This window comes from Schistocerca cancellata, chromosome 3 (assembly GCF_023864275.1).
Source record: "Schistocerca cancellata isolate TAMUIC-IGC-003103 chromosome 3, iqSchCanc2.1, whole genome shotgun sequence".
NCBI classification, from domain to species: domain Eukaryota; kingdom Metazoa; phylum Arthropoda; class Insecta; order Orthoptera; family Acrididae; genus Schistocerca; species Schistocerca cancellata.
The window spans coordinates 49,474,434-49,490,380 of record NC_064628.1 but is presented as its reverse complement, the minus strand read 5'-3'; the positions used below and the strand labels follow the sequence as shown (position 1 = coordinate 49,490,380).

General features: G+C 40.3%; 1 protein-coding gene across 1 annotated transcript in view; it reads right to left on the bottom strand.

Moving 5' to 3' along the window:
- Window positions 1-540: 540 nt before the first annotated feature.
- Window positions 541-15,947, bottom strand: part of LOC126176073 (uncharacterized) — a 67,978-nt gene continuing 52,571 nt past the window's right edge. Inside the window, exons 5-6 of the mRNA XM_049923208.1 lie at window positions 12,343-12,643; window positions 541-834 (exon numbers count right to left, since the gene is read on the bottom strand). Coding sequence (XP_049779165.1) covers window positions 610-834; window positions 12,343-12,643 — 526 coding nt within the window. The 3' untranslated portion in view covers window positions 541-609. The remainder of the gene's footprint in view (window positions 835-12,342; window positions 12,644-15,947) is intronic.

Here is a 15,947-nt window from a genome sequence, read left to right as displayed (position 1 = left end):
GACCAAAGAGTACATACGTTTTCAAGTGTTAACACTGAATCGGGTTTAGCTATAGAACTGCTATTTCCAGAAGAATGCAAAATCATAAGTGCTGGACAGGAATCTGAACCCCACTGCTCCCAAGTGAGTCGTGCCTTAACCATAGCACACCCTATTCTCTGTAAGTATTGTGTTGAATGGGATTAATTCAGATTCAATTTGAATAATGTAATCTTTTTATAGGTAAGTTTATTTGCCCGCAACTTACACTGCCGTCTTCAGATCACCTGTAAACATAGCCAATTGTGCCACTCTATGTAGTGCACTGTGTGCCATAAGCCAGCAACTCTAACACAGCAGCAATGTCCTATGAGACAACTGCATTTGCTCAGGAACTTTTGTTAAAAGGTAACCATCAAATTCAATTAATTTAGCATGATGACATTTCTGGTATTCATAAAGAAATTCAGTATTACAAGCTCCAACAGTTTATGGTGTTAAAAAAAAAAAAAAGAAAAAAAAAAAGCTATTTATGTGTTGCTCTCATTTGTGTTACCCAAATTTTCTCAACATCAATCATAATAAAAACTACTGTGGGTATCTAGAACAGAGGAAACACTGCACTAAGTACTAACTGTGAACAAGATGACTTGTTACATCTTTCCAGGGCACAGTTTCTCCAAGCACACGAATATACTTTGATATATATAAACCCTGCTGCTGGTTTAGGTCCTTCTTCAGATATACCATCAGCTTTGAACACAGATGAACACACATTTTATTGTTCAACTTATCTTCCTCTGTGCAATGAGTAACAGCACTGGAGAGTATACTTCGCCAAACATCAAAAGGTTTCTGCAACAGAAATAACATTCATTCTGTAGTACTGAAATGACCATTATCACTGTCATTCAAAAGTTCAAAACATTAGGAGGTGTGTGAAACAAAGATATTAACCTTCCTATGTAGTCACAACAAGTGGGACACCTCTACATACAAATAGTTGCATACACATGATACAATACTGACAGCCACTAAATCTAAAGTGCAAACTGAAACAAAATATGCCTGTCACAGTTTATTACTAATTAATGGTAAAATCTAATGTACACAATGAAAAGATACAATGTTCTGGTGACTCATGTAACTCCCTGCAGAAACCTGGAAAGTAGTTTTTAACTAAATTTCAGGAAAACTGGGGCTCTTAAATGGTTTTAGTTAAACTGAATGACGTCAATCAGCATAGTTTCTTACAGCCATAGTTCCTAAAAATACACTGTACTGTGGCAGCATCAGTCTCAAGCAGACCACAGCAGTCAGCCATGGGGTATGTGGGTGAGCCACCTGCATAATTTTGCAGTAGGGCAGTTGTGGCACTGGGTACACCATCCATGTTCACCCCAGAGGCTGACATGAAACTAAAAAAAAAGTATACAATTTTGCAGTATCAACTGCTTTCCTTTGAGAAACTTATTACTTGTTCAGCAAATATTGCACTATTGGCAAACATAAGGGATGCCAAAATACGGAAGTATAGTTCTCGTATCACATTGGTCGCAGTAGGTACTGGGAGATGATGAAGCTTGCACAGGATAGAGTAGCATGGAGAGCTGCATCAAACCAGTCTCAGGACTGAAGACCACGACAACAACATCACACTGGCAAAATTGGATGCCTGATATAACTCAGTCAAGTGGGAGGGGAGATTGGAGGTTCCTGCAAACATCCTCCATTTTCACCAGCTGGCAGACATGGAAAATCTGAAGTGCTGGCTGAGGAACACAGTGATGTAGCCTGACTGGTCTCACATCTGGCAAACTGTGATGGCATAGTTAACCAAGAGTAGTTGATGTTTGAACCCTCAGAGACGAGATATAAGCTTCTGTCAGGAGGCTATCAATAGAGCTTGTGTGGAGGGGTTTCGGCTGTTAATCGTAAACACTGTTCGGGATAGGACCAATGGTGTTGCAAATCCACAAATAGTCATCCATAGGCCAGGTGTGATACAATGAAGACTTTGTGAGAACACAGAAGACCCACACGGTTCATTCCCCAGAGCTGCTGCCGATACATTTAAAGAGTATTAAGTTTCGTCAGGCAATTTGTCTTCAGCAGGCGTACACAATGAAACCGAGTTAATTATCAAAAGAGCTAAAAGCCTGAGTAGCTCAGTGCTGTCAATATGTTAGCTAACCAGAGAAAACTTAGGACGAGGATGTGCAAACCTAGTTCTGGGAAAATGTACACTGCTGTTTGTAGGAGAAGCCTAATACCCAAAATTCAGCCCCATTATTGAATCTACGATGTTACTCCCTGGATTTGGCCAGTCCACTATGGTCAAGATTTGAAAATTTAATGTAAACAATAAAGGCCATGGCTGGAAAGTAGCAAGAATCCAAGTGGCATGTGAGGAATGGATGTAAGAAGACTGGTTGGTTGGTTCTAACTGGGAGGTCATCAATCCTTCAGTCAAAAGACCTTTCATAAGGAATTAGTGATGTCAGGCTACAAAATTGATCGTATTATAAAAGAACATAGGAATGGTAAACGTGAGGCCTTCAAAGAAATACTGATGCCATAGCTGAGTAATAACTTAAGTGCAGATAAAAACACCACAGGCTTGGCCAGTTTTCTTACAAAAGAATGTAGGAGTAGTAAAACCATGGCCTCAAAATCGGGATTGATGCCAGAGCTGAGAAATAATTTTAAATGGAAGTAGAAATACAGAGGTCAGGCCAGTACCTAGGACAAAAGTCTTCCAGGGCTCACCAGGGATGAAAGAAACCTCACCTGCATCTGGCCCCATCAACCTGGTTAAGGGCCAAGACAATTACAGAATGCCTTCTAGCTAGAAGATTTGCAATTGAACAATGATACAGCCAAAAACATAAGGGACATGTCTTGGGATGACCATCATAAAATAAGATGTGAGAAATATTGTATTTACCCGAGTATAAAACGAACCCACTTTTTTGAAGAGTCTTCTTGATAAAAAATTATTTTTAACATAGTCTGACTAATCATAATTACAAACTATTTTAATGATATGAAGTATCTGCCCAAAAAGTTAACATTATACTATACCTACTCTAAATTTATGGCATTTCTTGTCTCTATTTTTATAATACAAGGCGAAATAAAATAAACGAAGAGACATAGATTACATTAATTTGTGGGCCGTTTCCTTTTCTACAGCTTTTGCTTACTAACCCTGACGTCCCATGTATCACTATTTTAAATCATCATCATCATCATCCTCCATCATCATCATCATATCACAGCTGCAAAATTTATATCTTCGTTGTCACATATATTTGACTATTTCTTTTGAACATGTTAGGATTTCTGAGGTCTTGGTTGCCATGGGACCTGAGAAGACAGCCACTTTTGTTCTCATCATACACGTAAGTACAACCCTGGCCTGTATCTAGACTTTTACTGTCTCATGCAGAAATGAATACTACTGTTGAGTATTTGTCCAATTTTAAGGTCCCAACTGCAAATGGATTCAGGCCAGCTGCAGTTAAAGCATTGTACATGTGCCTAAAATGCCAAAGTATGCGGTATAAATTCCCATCAGTGGTAACAAGACATAATTTGCTCCCCGCTCACTGCTCCCCTCCCAGCACTGATCAAGTTACCAGCCAAGCTGGTATCACTTTTCCTCCTCCAAACCCTTCCATAGTGCTGTGTTTGGACAATATGTTGCCATTATCTTCTAGAGTGCAGGTCCTACGTAACTGTAGCAATTAATACATAAATAAAACCTCACAATTACAATTCAGTTCAATGCTCAAACTTACTTCGTCCTGCAATCTACTAACGACTGTTGGTACTATGTACACAACGAGACTTGCAGCTGTAATCTATTCTTGTGACAACAATTACAGTTTCATACGGTTTATTTTGTGTCTTAGACATTTGATTCTGGATTAATTTTTCTATCTTGTTTCATTTGAATGTCACCATAATCTACTAAAGCTGTAATGTTTATACCTGGTATTAATAAGTGAACAGCAACTGAATTTCTCATTTGCAACCCACTTAGTAAATGGTTACAATCTCTCAAAACCAAATAAGATATTGATCTGGGTTCAAAATCAAGTAATTTTTGTTGAAGGACAACATTACCACTTCTTAATGTCACCTTTACTTAAAAAGTAGCATAATGTTTGCAAACAGTATCCACAGATGTACAAGAACTTTTACAGCAAATCTGTTCCAACACATACTGTGTTTCATAAAATTGTCATTTTTTAAGCACACCAATGGATTGTTATAGTTTGTAACAGTATTATGAGAAGGAAAGTTGCCACTCACCATATAGTGGAGATGCTGAGTCACTGATAGGCACAACAGAAAGACGGTCACAAATTAGCTTTTGGCCATATGGCCTTTGTTGCGCGCGCACACACACACACACACACACACACACACACACACACACACACACACACACACACACACGACTGCAGTCTCTGGCGACTGAAGACACACTGTGAGCAGCAGCACCAGTGCATAATGGGAGTGGCAACGGTGGGGGTAAGGAGGAGCCTGGGGTGGGGTGGGGTGGGGAGGGGAGGGGAGGGGATAGCTGAGTGAGGATTGGGGACAGAAGTGCTGCTGAGGAGCATGTAGGGGCAAGGTGGAGAAAGGGTAGGGCAGCTATGTGCAGTCAGGAGGTAAAAGAGAGGGCAGGGGAGAGGTCAGCGGTGGGGGGTAGCGGAAAAGGAGAGAAGTAAAATGACAGGGCACGGTGATGGAATGAGGGCTGTGTAGTGCTGGAATGGGAACAGGGAAGGGGCTGGATGGGTTGAGGGCACAAAGGTTACGGGAATGTAGAATATATTGCAGGCAAAGTTCCCACCTGCAATTCAGAAAAGCAGGTGTTGTTGGGAAGGAACCATATGGCACAGGTTGTGAAGCAATTATTGAAATGAAGGATGTCATGTTGGGCAGCGTGCTCAGCAACAGGATGGTCCACTTGTTCCTTGGTCACAGTTTGTCAGTGGCCATTCATGTGGACAGGCAACTTGTTGGTTGTCATGTCCACATAGAAACCAGCCCAGTGATTGCCGCTGAGCTTTTAGATCACGACTCGTCTCACAGATAGCCCTGCCTTTGATGGGATAGGTGATGTTTGTGACTGGACTGAGGTAGGTGGTGGTGGTGGTGGTGGTGGTGGTGGTGGGAAGATTTACTGGACAGGTCTTGCACCTAGGTATGTTACAGGAATATGAGGCGTGATGTAAGGGACTGGGAGCAGGGATTGTGTAAGCATGGACGAGTATATTGTGTAGGTTCAGTGGATGGTAGAAAACCACTGTGGGAAGGATAGTGGGTGGGACATTTCTGCCCACTATCCTTCCCACCCCTCTAACTAATTTGATGGTAGCACCATGATACTCTTGTAATACCGAGAGGAACAGACACTGAAAACCCATCTGGGCAATTGAAACTTTAGGTCCTCGAAATAGATCGGTACTAATTTGTGATTGTGCACTAACCAATGGGTGCTCTGTGGGAAACCAAGGGGAGCACATTCTATGGGAATTAGTTGGAAAGCCCAACAGAGGGCCTCGAGACACATTCCAACTGGTAATCCCACCCAAAGAAGGGTGTCAAAAGGTTTGACGCTCCTTGTATGCAAAAAGAATTTGGTAAGTTAGATGAAGAAATTGTTGGATGGTGATTGTGTAAGCAAACAAGAGTTGGTGCCATCAGAACTGAAGAAGGAAGATCTCCATTTTCAGCATGGAGCCAGTTACACAATTAGGGTGGAAGGTATCAGTGGCCAGTCTTACTCCACAATAATGGACTGGACCCAACAATTTCAAAGTTGTAGGTGCCTCATGCCATAAAGCTGGCAATCACAGTCTCATCGGGATGACACCACTGGCCAATAAATAAGGAGCAGAACAACATGGTGCGCACCCCAGGAGGTGTGGGCAAGGATGCAGAGGCCATTAAGCTCTCGCTTGCAGCTAGTCTTTAGTTTAATTTGGCGCAGTCATGTCAGCTTGGTATGAAAGAGGGACTGTGAACATTTAACCAATGGGTATGCAAATAGAGCTCTGGGTCAGGGACAGTGCAACATCTGAGTGCTGGACACCCAGTAGGATTCTGGGCCATGATGGACTGTGATACAATGACAGAAATGCAGGACTCTTTCACTGGACAGAACTGGAAGCCATGGGAAAGAATCCATGAGGAAGCCTTTTGGACAGCACCTTGGAGCTGGCATTCAGTCAAGGCTACAGGCTGGGAGCTTCACCAAATCCAAAATTCTTCAACATACAGCACTGAGGTGACCAGCAGCCTGACAGTCACCTGCCCATTGATGGCAATGAGGGAAATGTAACACTCAACGTGGGGCAATGTGGGATGCTGTTCTCTTGGATGTACCGACTTTAAACAACCAGTAGGACAAAAACAGACTAATAAAAATTGGTAGGAACCCCTCTAAAGCCCCACATGTGGAGAAAAACGTAGTGCCAAACAGTGACATATGCCTTATGAAGACTTCTATGTGGTTTCTAAGTTTCTAAAAACTGGACCAGATAGCTGCTTCCAATCTAACCAGATGTTGGTTGTGGACTATCCATCACAAATACACACAGTTCAGGGGAGGAAAGGGCCTTCAATTTGAGAAACTTGCATAATCTTTGGGTTACCATTCTTTCAAGTAATTTTCAGAGCACGTTGGTGAGGATAGCTAATCAGTAGCTGTCTAAGGATATGGGTTTTTGCCTGGCTGAAAGCTTGGGACGAAGATACTATCTCACCATCGCAAAGAGAAAACACCTTCCAGCCAATTAATAGTGAAGACCCTGAGTACACAGATTCATTACATAACAGTTCAGATGTCAGATTATCTAATTATGAATCAAATCAGGACCGGTTTTTTTTTTTTTTTTTTTTTTTTTTTTTTTTTTTTTTTTTTTTTTTTTTTGGGCGCAAAACTGCTATGGTCATTAGCGCCCGGTCTGTGACTTAGGAAACGGTAAAAAAAGGAAAATGGAAAGCAGCAGGAATGAGAATGAAACTCAAAAAATTGGAGAAACTAAAAGCAGAAGGAAAGCTTAAAAATCCACTACAGAAAGGGGTTGGTTGTCCCCAAAAAGAGCTCCAAATGACGGACGTCATCTCACTGGCACTAATAAACTCGAGAACGCGATCAGGCGAGCGCGTATCATCTGCTAAAATGGACGATATATCAGGCGACAGCTGTAGACGGGCGCGTAACGGAGTAAAGGACCGGAGATGTATTGTGTGACAAGTCAAGAGCCTGTAGCAATTCCTCATCAGTGAAAGGTTCATTACATAATTCGGCTAATTCAGGCAAAGGATAGGGTGATGTCTTCAACTTGTCTTTCAGGCACTCGACAGGTAACTGGGTACGAAGAGGATGATGAATGTAGTAGCAAAAAATAACTGATTCATCGGTAGGTGCCCAGAATAGTAGTTTATCTTCGGCAACCCAGAAGACTATGGAACTTGACATGCACCTGGAATGAAGAACCATACTGCTACCAGCATTTCTTCTTACTGCCTTTAATTAGATGGAGAGCCTTATTCTGAAGCAACTTAGAAGCAATGTGGGTGGTCTGTGAGAGGTATCACTTAAGACACTGCAGGAACTCACTGACGATCCCAAACAGCTGTTCCATTGTCTTAGGACCACAATGGCACTGGCCTGTAGCAGGTTTGGCCTGTTGTTGTTGTTGTTGTTGTAGTAGCAGTAAAGAAGAACGGATATTTGGGGGGGGGGGGGGGGGGGGGGGAGATAGCAGTTCCAACAGCAAACACGATTTCTCTCAGCATCATGAATGCAAGGCTGTAAGAAAATGTTTACACTGTTTTGTGAACATGTTTACAAAATTGTAAAGTTCTGAGATTTGGAATCACTGCTACGTGGCTGTTTCTTTTTTAATGAAGTGCATTAGCCCAAACAGAATGCCTTATTTTCAAAAGTCTAGACACAATTTACATTCCTAAAAATATTTTATGTCTTGACACTTAACACCACTTGCAAATGACGGAGCACAAATTCTCTCGGCGATTTCCAGTTCTGAATGATGACCAATGATACCTTAATAAACTGAATGTCTGATCCCAACCCTTGTTTAAATTGAAAACTCCATTCCTGTTTATTAGCTTTTCTGTGATTTTATTTTGACAGCCTCCTTAATTATTCTGTCCCAGTAACTTTACATTTGAAACACTGCACTGGTCTCATTATATTTCACTTCATGATTATATTTGATGCACTGCTCAGCGACAGCTAATTTGCTTCGTTGTGATATTCAGGTGTGTAGCTGACGTTCCTTGCATCTCTACTCGACTGTTCTGATAATCTGCCCCCTTAAGACATTCCACATTTGCAAGTCTTTGCGGGCCTAGATTGTCTTCAACATTACAAATAATCCTTTTTATCTTAGTTTAAGGGATCAAAATATACTGACTCAAGCACCCTTAGGAGTCAACCAATTTTTCTGAATATTGGGCCACAAAAGGTAGAAAAGAGATTTTTGGTGCCTCTTCCTCGATATCACTCAAAAACTGTATGTCAGGTGTTCTTGCTTTATACTGTGTCACCTGTTCAATTTGATGACCCGAATACAAAATCCTTCTGAACACTATTTGTGGGTAATTTAATTCTTCAGGGAGGCTCTCCTTTTCTAAAAGTCTTCTACCTCTATGGACCAGAGTCTTTAGCACAGAATTTCATTATGACTGATGATGATTGCCTAAGCCATAGAGATAGAGGTGAGTATGTGTATCTTTTCTATATACACTGCAACCCAGGGATCTAAACCTATGCTCTACAAACCACAGTCTGATGCATGGCAGTGGGTACATCCCATTGTACCAGTTGTTATGGTTTCTTCCTGTGCCATTCACATACGGAATGCAGGAAGAATGACGTGACTGACTGTTTCTGTGCATGCAGTAATTATTCTAATCTTATCCTCACGATCCCCATGTGAGCGATACGCAGGGGGTTGTGGTATATCCCTAGAATAATCATTTAAGGGGGTAGGACGTCAAATGGGCCGACTTGGAGCAGGTGAGTCACCACAGGACATTTTAATTTCTACTGCCTACACTTTTACAAATAAATTCATAAAACTTTGTCACCATGACCAGGAAGGATTGAGGACTCTCACTCATCGCAGTGGAAGTTCAAAAATGTAGCAAAATACCTTTTTTACATGTGAAATTTCATCATTTTTTCACTTATTACTGGCTGCATTTGTTGCTATAGGTACACTTCTCTTCCTAAGTAAGAGAGATTCTTCGATGAATTTTTCATAGCATACAAACAGTAGTTCCAGGTGTATGAAACTCTAGGATTTTCCGAATCTATTAAAAAACTGTGGAAAAAATTGAGATAATTAACTATAAAACTTGAGTTTTTTTTTCTAAACATGAAGTTTAAAATGTAGCAGTTCATTCATTTCTTCATAAATTAAATAACTTCTAGAGTTTCATACACCTGTAACTATGGTTTGTATGCTGTGCAAAAGTCATCGAAGAATCTCTCTTACTTAGGAAGAAAAGTGTACGTATAGCAACAAATGCAGCCAGTAATAAGTGAAAAAATGATGAAATTTCACATGTAAAAAAAAAGTGTTTTATCAAGTTTTTGAGCTTCCACTGTTAAGCGTATGAATCCTGAATCCTTCCTTGTCATGCTGTTAAAGTTTCATGAATTTATTTGTAAAAGTATTGACAGTGGACATTAAAATGTCCTGTGGTGCCTCTCCTGCTCCAAGTTGGCCCGTTTGACGTCCCACCCCCCTTAACGTCAGTTCTTGAAGCTTTGTCAATAGACTTTTGGCACAGTTTACATCTATCTTCCAGTTCAGTTCCTTCAGTATCTCTCTCACGGATTAAACGGACCAGTCACCATGCGTGCTGCCCTTCTCTGTATATGTGCAATATCCCCTGTTAGTCCTATCTGGTACAGGTCCCACACATTTGAGCAATATTCCACAACCAGTCGCATGAGTGATCTGTAAGCAATCTCCTTTGTAGATTGATTGTCCTTCCCCAGTATTCTTCCAATAAACCAAAGTCTATGACCTGCTTTACCCATGACCGAACCTACGTGATCATTCCATTTCATATCCCGTAACTTGTTACACTCAGTTATTTGTATGAGTTGGCTGATTCCAACTGTAATTCACTGACATTATAGTCATAGGATGCTACTTTTTTTTCCTTTTGTGAAGTGCAAAATATTACATTTTTGAATATTTAAAGTAAGTAGCCAATCTCTCCATCACTTTGAAATCTTATCATAACCTGACTGAATATTTATGCAGCTTCTTTAAGACAGCACTTCAATATAGGTAACTGCATCATCTGCAGAAAGCCTGATTTTGCTATTAACATTGTCTGCGAGGTCATTAATATAAAACATGAACACACTTCCCTGGGGCACACCCGTAGTTACTTCTACATCTGATGATGACACTCCATTCCAGATAATGTGTCCTCCCTACCAAAAAGTCCTCAATCCAATCAAAAATTTCACTTGATATTCCATATGATCATACTTTTGGCAATAAGCACTGGTGTGGTACTCAGTCAATTATTGTTTTTTTTTTTTCTCTCTCTCTCTTTTGAATCAAGAAATACAGCATCAACTCGACTGCCTTTATAAGATGCTTTCAGTATGATGTGAGAAAAGTGCATGTTGGGTTTCACATGATCAATGTTTTCAAAATCTATGTCGGTTGGCACTGAGGAGGCCATTCTGTTCAAGATACCTCATTATGTTTGAGCTCAGAATATATTCTAAGATTCTACAACAAATCAATGTCAAGGACATTGGACTGTAGTTTTGTGAGACACTTCTAATACCCTCTCTGTAGGTGAGTTTGACCTGTGCCTTTTCCAAGAACTGGCCACGGTTTTTCGTTCGAGGGCTCTACAACAGATTATAGTTAGAAGCCGCTAATTCAGTACAGAATCTGACAGGGATTCGATTGGGTCCTGGAGCTTTGTTCAGTTTTAACGATTTCAGATGCTTCTCAACACCAATGGCACTAATACTTACTTCATTCATCTTTTCAGTGATATGAGGATTAAATTGTGCAGTTCTCCTGGGTTTCCCTTTGTAAAGGAACATTCGAAAACGGAATTAAGCATTTCAGCTTTTGCTTTACTAACCTCAATTTTAATTCCTGTCTCATTCACTGGACACTAACTTTGGTGTCACTAACAGTCTTTACATACAACAAGCATTTCTTTGGGTTCTGTGAAAGATCACTTGACAACATTCTGCTATGACGGTCATTAAAGGCATCACGCATTGCTCTTTTGACAGCCAAACACATTTCATTCTGCATCTCTCTATCCATAGCCCTACACTTTCTTTTACACCTATTATGCAGGAGTCTCTTAGCTTAGAAGTTTCTTTACAGTGAATGCATACCACTGAAGTTCCCTCCTGTTATTGACAGTTCTACTGGGTATATAATGCATACCACTGAAGTTCCCTCCTGTTATTGACAGTTCTACTGGGTATGTATCTGTCCACTGCATGGTCAATTTTTCTCTTAAACTTGGGCCAGAGTTCCTCTACATGCAGCACTTGTCAATGTTCAAAGTTTCACAATATATCACAATACAAACGGGTATTGGCACAATCAATGAAAGATTACGTGTAAACGACAGGAGCAGTAAAATATTCGAGTCTAGAACTTTAAATCAGCACACAAGGTTGCACACGTGTTCTCACACAAAGAAAACTAGCTAAGTTGGCTTTTAGATATAAATCAACATGCATATTGCATGGATTTTTCATTAAGGTGATTCTGTACATGTGTCTACACTGGTGTGCTTAAGAGGAACACTGAAGAGTGAATTTATGAAAATGGCAAAAAAAGTAGTTGTCCCTGTTTTTTGAGTCCCATCATGAATTTCATATCATTATCATTGATAGAGTTGTGAATGTTTTAGAAACTCTTAAGTTTTTCCACTCCCTATGGCCACACCACAAACATGTCCTTTATGTAATGACATAGACGTGTTGTTTTCAATTTGCCCGATTCTAGAGCCTTTGCCTCAATTTTTGTTTACTTATGTGCTCCCTCATGTTAACATCACAAATGTTAATACTGACCACTCATAATCAGTTTAAAAAGAAAGCATTTTTTTTAAACAGACATGGGTGTTTAACAGCTGAAGTACAGATGACAAAAAAGCGAAAAACTACATTGTCAGACATTACCTTGCTTCAGATGTTCTTTAGAGCTCATTATGAAAAAGCCTTTACGTGTTATATACTAAATAATTTTATAACAAGAAAGAGCAATACACAAAGGGAAAGACTGTGTATTGTTAGCTTACCTGTTTTTCATCTGTAAGCTTGTCAGCAGCAAGTCTGAAGTAATCTGCTCGTGTAATTGGAAACCCGAGCAGCATCTCAAGTAGCTTATTTCTCAGATCTGGATCCACTTCAAGAAACTTGTCAATGACAGTTGTTAATTTTCTTGCAAGAGAATACCATGTGAAGTACACAGTGAGAGCTTTTGTCTCATCACATTCATATGAGCAAACTTCAAGGCGCCTCATTATGCCAAGGGCAAGATCCAGGGGACACTCTGACGAAAAACCGCACTCTACCAAAACTTCCATCATTCTTTGAAACCTAAATAGAAATATGAAAATGTAATACAACATATTTTTGCTTGTAGTAGGATGCATTGTATGGCAAACTGCTGAACTGAGCAGAAATATAAAGTGTGAGCTACAAATAGTTGTGTTCAGAAACTGTCATTGATACGCTTCATCACTTCACTTCAGCAACGTTGATATGTTATTCCAACATGGATGATTCTGAGTGCCACAGATGTTAAATGATTGTCTTCTGCACCCCCCCCCCCCCCCCACCATGACTCCAATCATGTAATCTTCATTTACACTGGCCTTTCCACCTATAGCTCCCCTCCATTTCTCAACTAGCTACTTTCCTCTGCCCCTTTCACATTTCCATTTTCTCTTCTACATCCTTTCATTGAGATCGACTTATTTATTATGTTTCCAGCATTAGAACCTGATATCTTTAGAGTTTACCCCTCACCTAACAAATAGCAGCATCTCATAACTACTCTGTAATTTGAATCTCCTGCTTTGTTGCTTCTAACCCCTACATGAATCAACTGAAAAACATGCTATTAGCCATACTACAGTACCTGGCTCCACCAATGTTTCTCAGCCCTGGTTGACAAGTTCATTCAATCCACCACATAAAGCTCTCCATCCTACACGAACAGCACTAATCACTTCTTGGAATACTGCAAATCCATCCACACTCTTCTCTAGCCTGGAAACGACCCCCCCCCCCCAGCACTATTAATGTGACCTCACTCTAAACAAATATCCCATATGTACATGGCTTCTTAGCACCATAAAACAAACTCTCCCCACAGCCACCTGAAAGTCTTCCATAAACCTCATTTAAAAACCTCATTAATAGCAGGGGTAAATTACAGGGAATGGAAGGCTATTTTCAACTTGTATAAAACCAGATGGCAGTTATATGCTTTGAGGGGCATGTAAGGGAAGCAGTGGTTGAGAAGGGAGTGAGGCACAGTTGTAGCCTATCCCTGATGTTACTGAATTTGTACACTGAACAAGCAATAAAGTACACCAAAGAAAAATTTGGAGTGGGAACTGAAGTTCAGGGAGAAGAAATAAAAAAAATGAGTTTATTGCCAATGACATCATAATTCTGTCAGAGACAGCGAAGGACTTTGAAGAGCAGCTGAATGGAGTGGACAGTGCCTTAAATAAGGAAGATAAAAGGTGAACATCAACAAAAGCAAAACGAGGATAATGGAATGTGGCCCAATTACGGGAATCAGACTAGAAAACGAGACAATGTAGTTGATGAGTTTTGCTATTTGGACAGCAAATAACTGACGATTGTCGAAGTAGAGAGGATAGACTGGCAATGGCAAGAAAAGCAGTTGTGTAGAAGAGACATTTGTCAACATCAAATACAGCCTTAAGTGTTAGGAAGACTTTTCTGAAGGTATTTGTGTGGAGTGTAGCCATGTATGAAAAATAAACAAAATGATAAACAGTTTGGAGAAGAGAAAAATAGAAGCTTTCGAAATGTGTTGCTACAGAAGAATGATGAAGATTAGATGGGTTGAACCCATAATTAACCAAGAAGTATTGAATAGAACTGGGGAGGCAAGAAATTTGTGGCACAATTTGACCAAATGAAGGTGTCAATTGACAGAACACATTCTGCAACATCAGCGTTCACCAATTTTGTACTGGAGGGAAGGTTGGGGGATAATCTTAGAGGAAGAACACGATATGAATCCGGTAGCAGATTCAGAAATATGTATGTTGCAGTAGTTATTCGGAGATGAAGAGACACACACGGGACAGAGGAGCATGCAGAGCTGCATCAAACAATTCATTGAACTGAAGACTACAACACACGCATATCTAATTGGGTATGCAAGCTTGACAACTATGTGCCAGGGGTAAGGGGCTGCCATAATGTAAGACTGCACTTCACTTCACACTGTGTGTGAGCTTTTGCAGAGAAAAATACCTTGTAAATTCTTCTTAAAGAATGTTTTACCAGTGTACTGTTATTTTTTACCAAAATTGATAGCCATTAGGCAAAATTAAAGTGTACTGTTCCTGAATGGTGCAATACATTTCTCTCTCAAGGCAATGACTCAAGTCTAGTCCTGAAATGAGTTCCTCTCTTGCCCATATTCTATTCTCCCCACCATCTAGTCACCCTGCTCACCACCTTGTCAAGCCATTATTCCTACCCCAGTTTTCATATACCTGCAATCATTCTTGCTGTAAAACCTGCCTTCCACTACACCTACTCCAAAATCAGGAACATGTAAAACCACACAGTTATGAATGGATATAAAGGATCTGAACCAGTATCCAGCATTCAGTTGGTCCACAGGCTCTGTACCTTGACTCCAGGAGCCTTAGTGCTAGTGACACCACATGGGCTATTTGGATCCTCCCACCCAACAGTATGAGAGCATGTTGAAAAGTGATGCCTCCAAATTTCTTATGTGAAAACTCCTAAGTTTTTATATAAAACAAACATTATTAACATTCTACATCTTAATTCTCTATGTCTACACATTTTCAGCCCTCTGCCACTAGGAGACTCCAAATTGTAGCATGTAACAAGGCAATGTGTAATGTAATTACATCGGTATTGAGAAACAGCATGCCACAATAGTTTCGAATCTGAAGAGTTCATCAACATGTGGAGCATCCTCTCATTCAGCATGACAATAGCAGACCGCAAGAGAGCACTGTGACATCTGCAACAATCAGACAACTTGGGTTCACTGTCCATCACTCATCCTCCACACAATCCCAACTCTGTTCCATCTGTTTCCAAAACTTTAACACCTTTGAGGAATTCACTTTGATAGTGATGAAGTGGTACAAGCAGTGATTAGGTTGTGGCTCCATCTCTCATTGGGAGAAATGTGTTGACTTCTAGGGCGAACATGAGAAATAATATGTAGACGTGAAGATTAAAGATTCAGACTGTTAATAATGCTCGTTTTATTTGAGAAGTTTTACTTTTCAGCACGCACTCTTAGTTTTCCTGAACTCTGGAGATGAGACTTTGCTCTTTGACATATCTTAACATCCTCACAACAGGTGTGTCCCTCTCATCTTGGGGTATTCCTTTCTAACCTCCCCCAATTTATCCTCCTCTCCTCCTTGAGAAGGCAATCTCCAAAACTCTGATAAACTTGCGTACTTTGCACAAAAAGTTTTGCCTTCTGATGAAAGTGGTCACAAGCAATCCTGCCTCATCTCAAGTGTAAATATCTTTTCATGAAATATACTACTGTTATTCTCTTTGTCTAAAACTTGTCTCCCTGGTATTTAATTTTTGACTTTGTGGCTGTGAGACTTTCACAGTTTCTTCAAAAACAGTT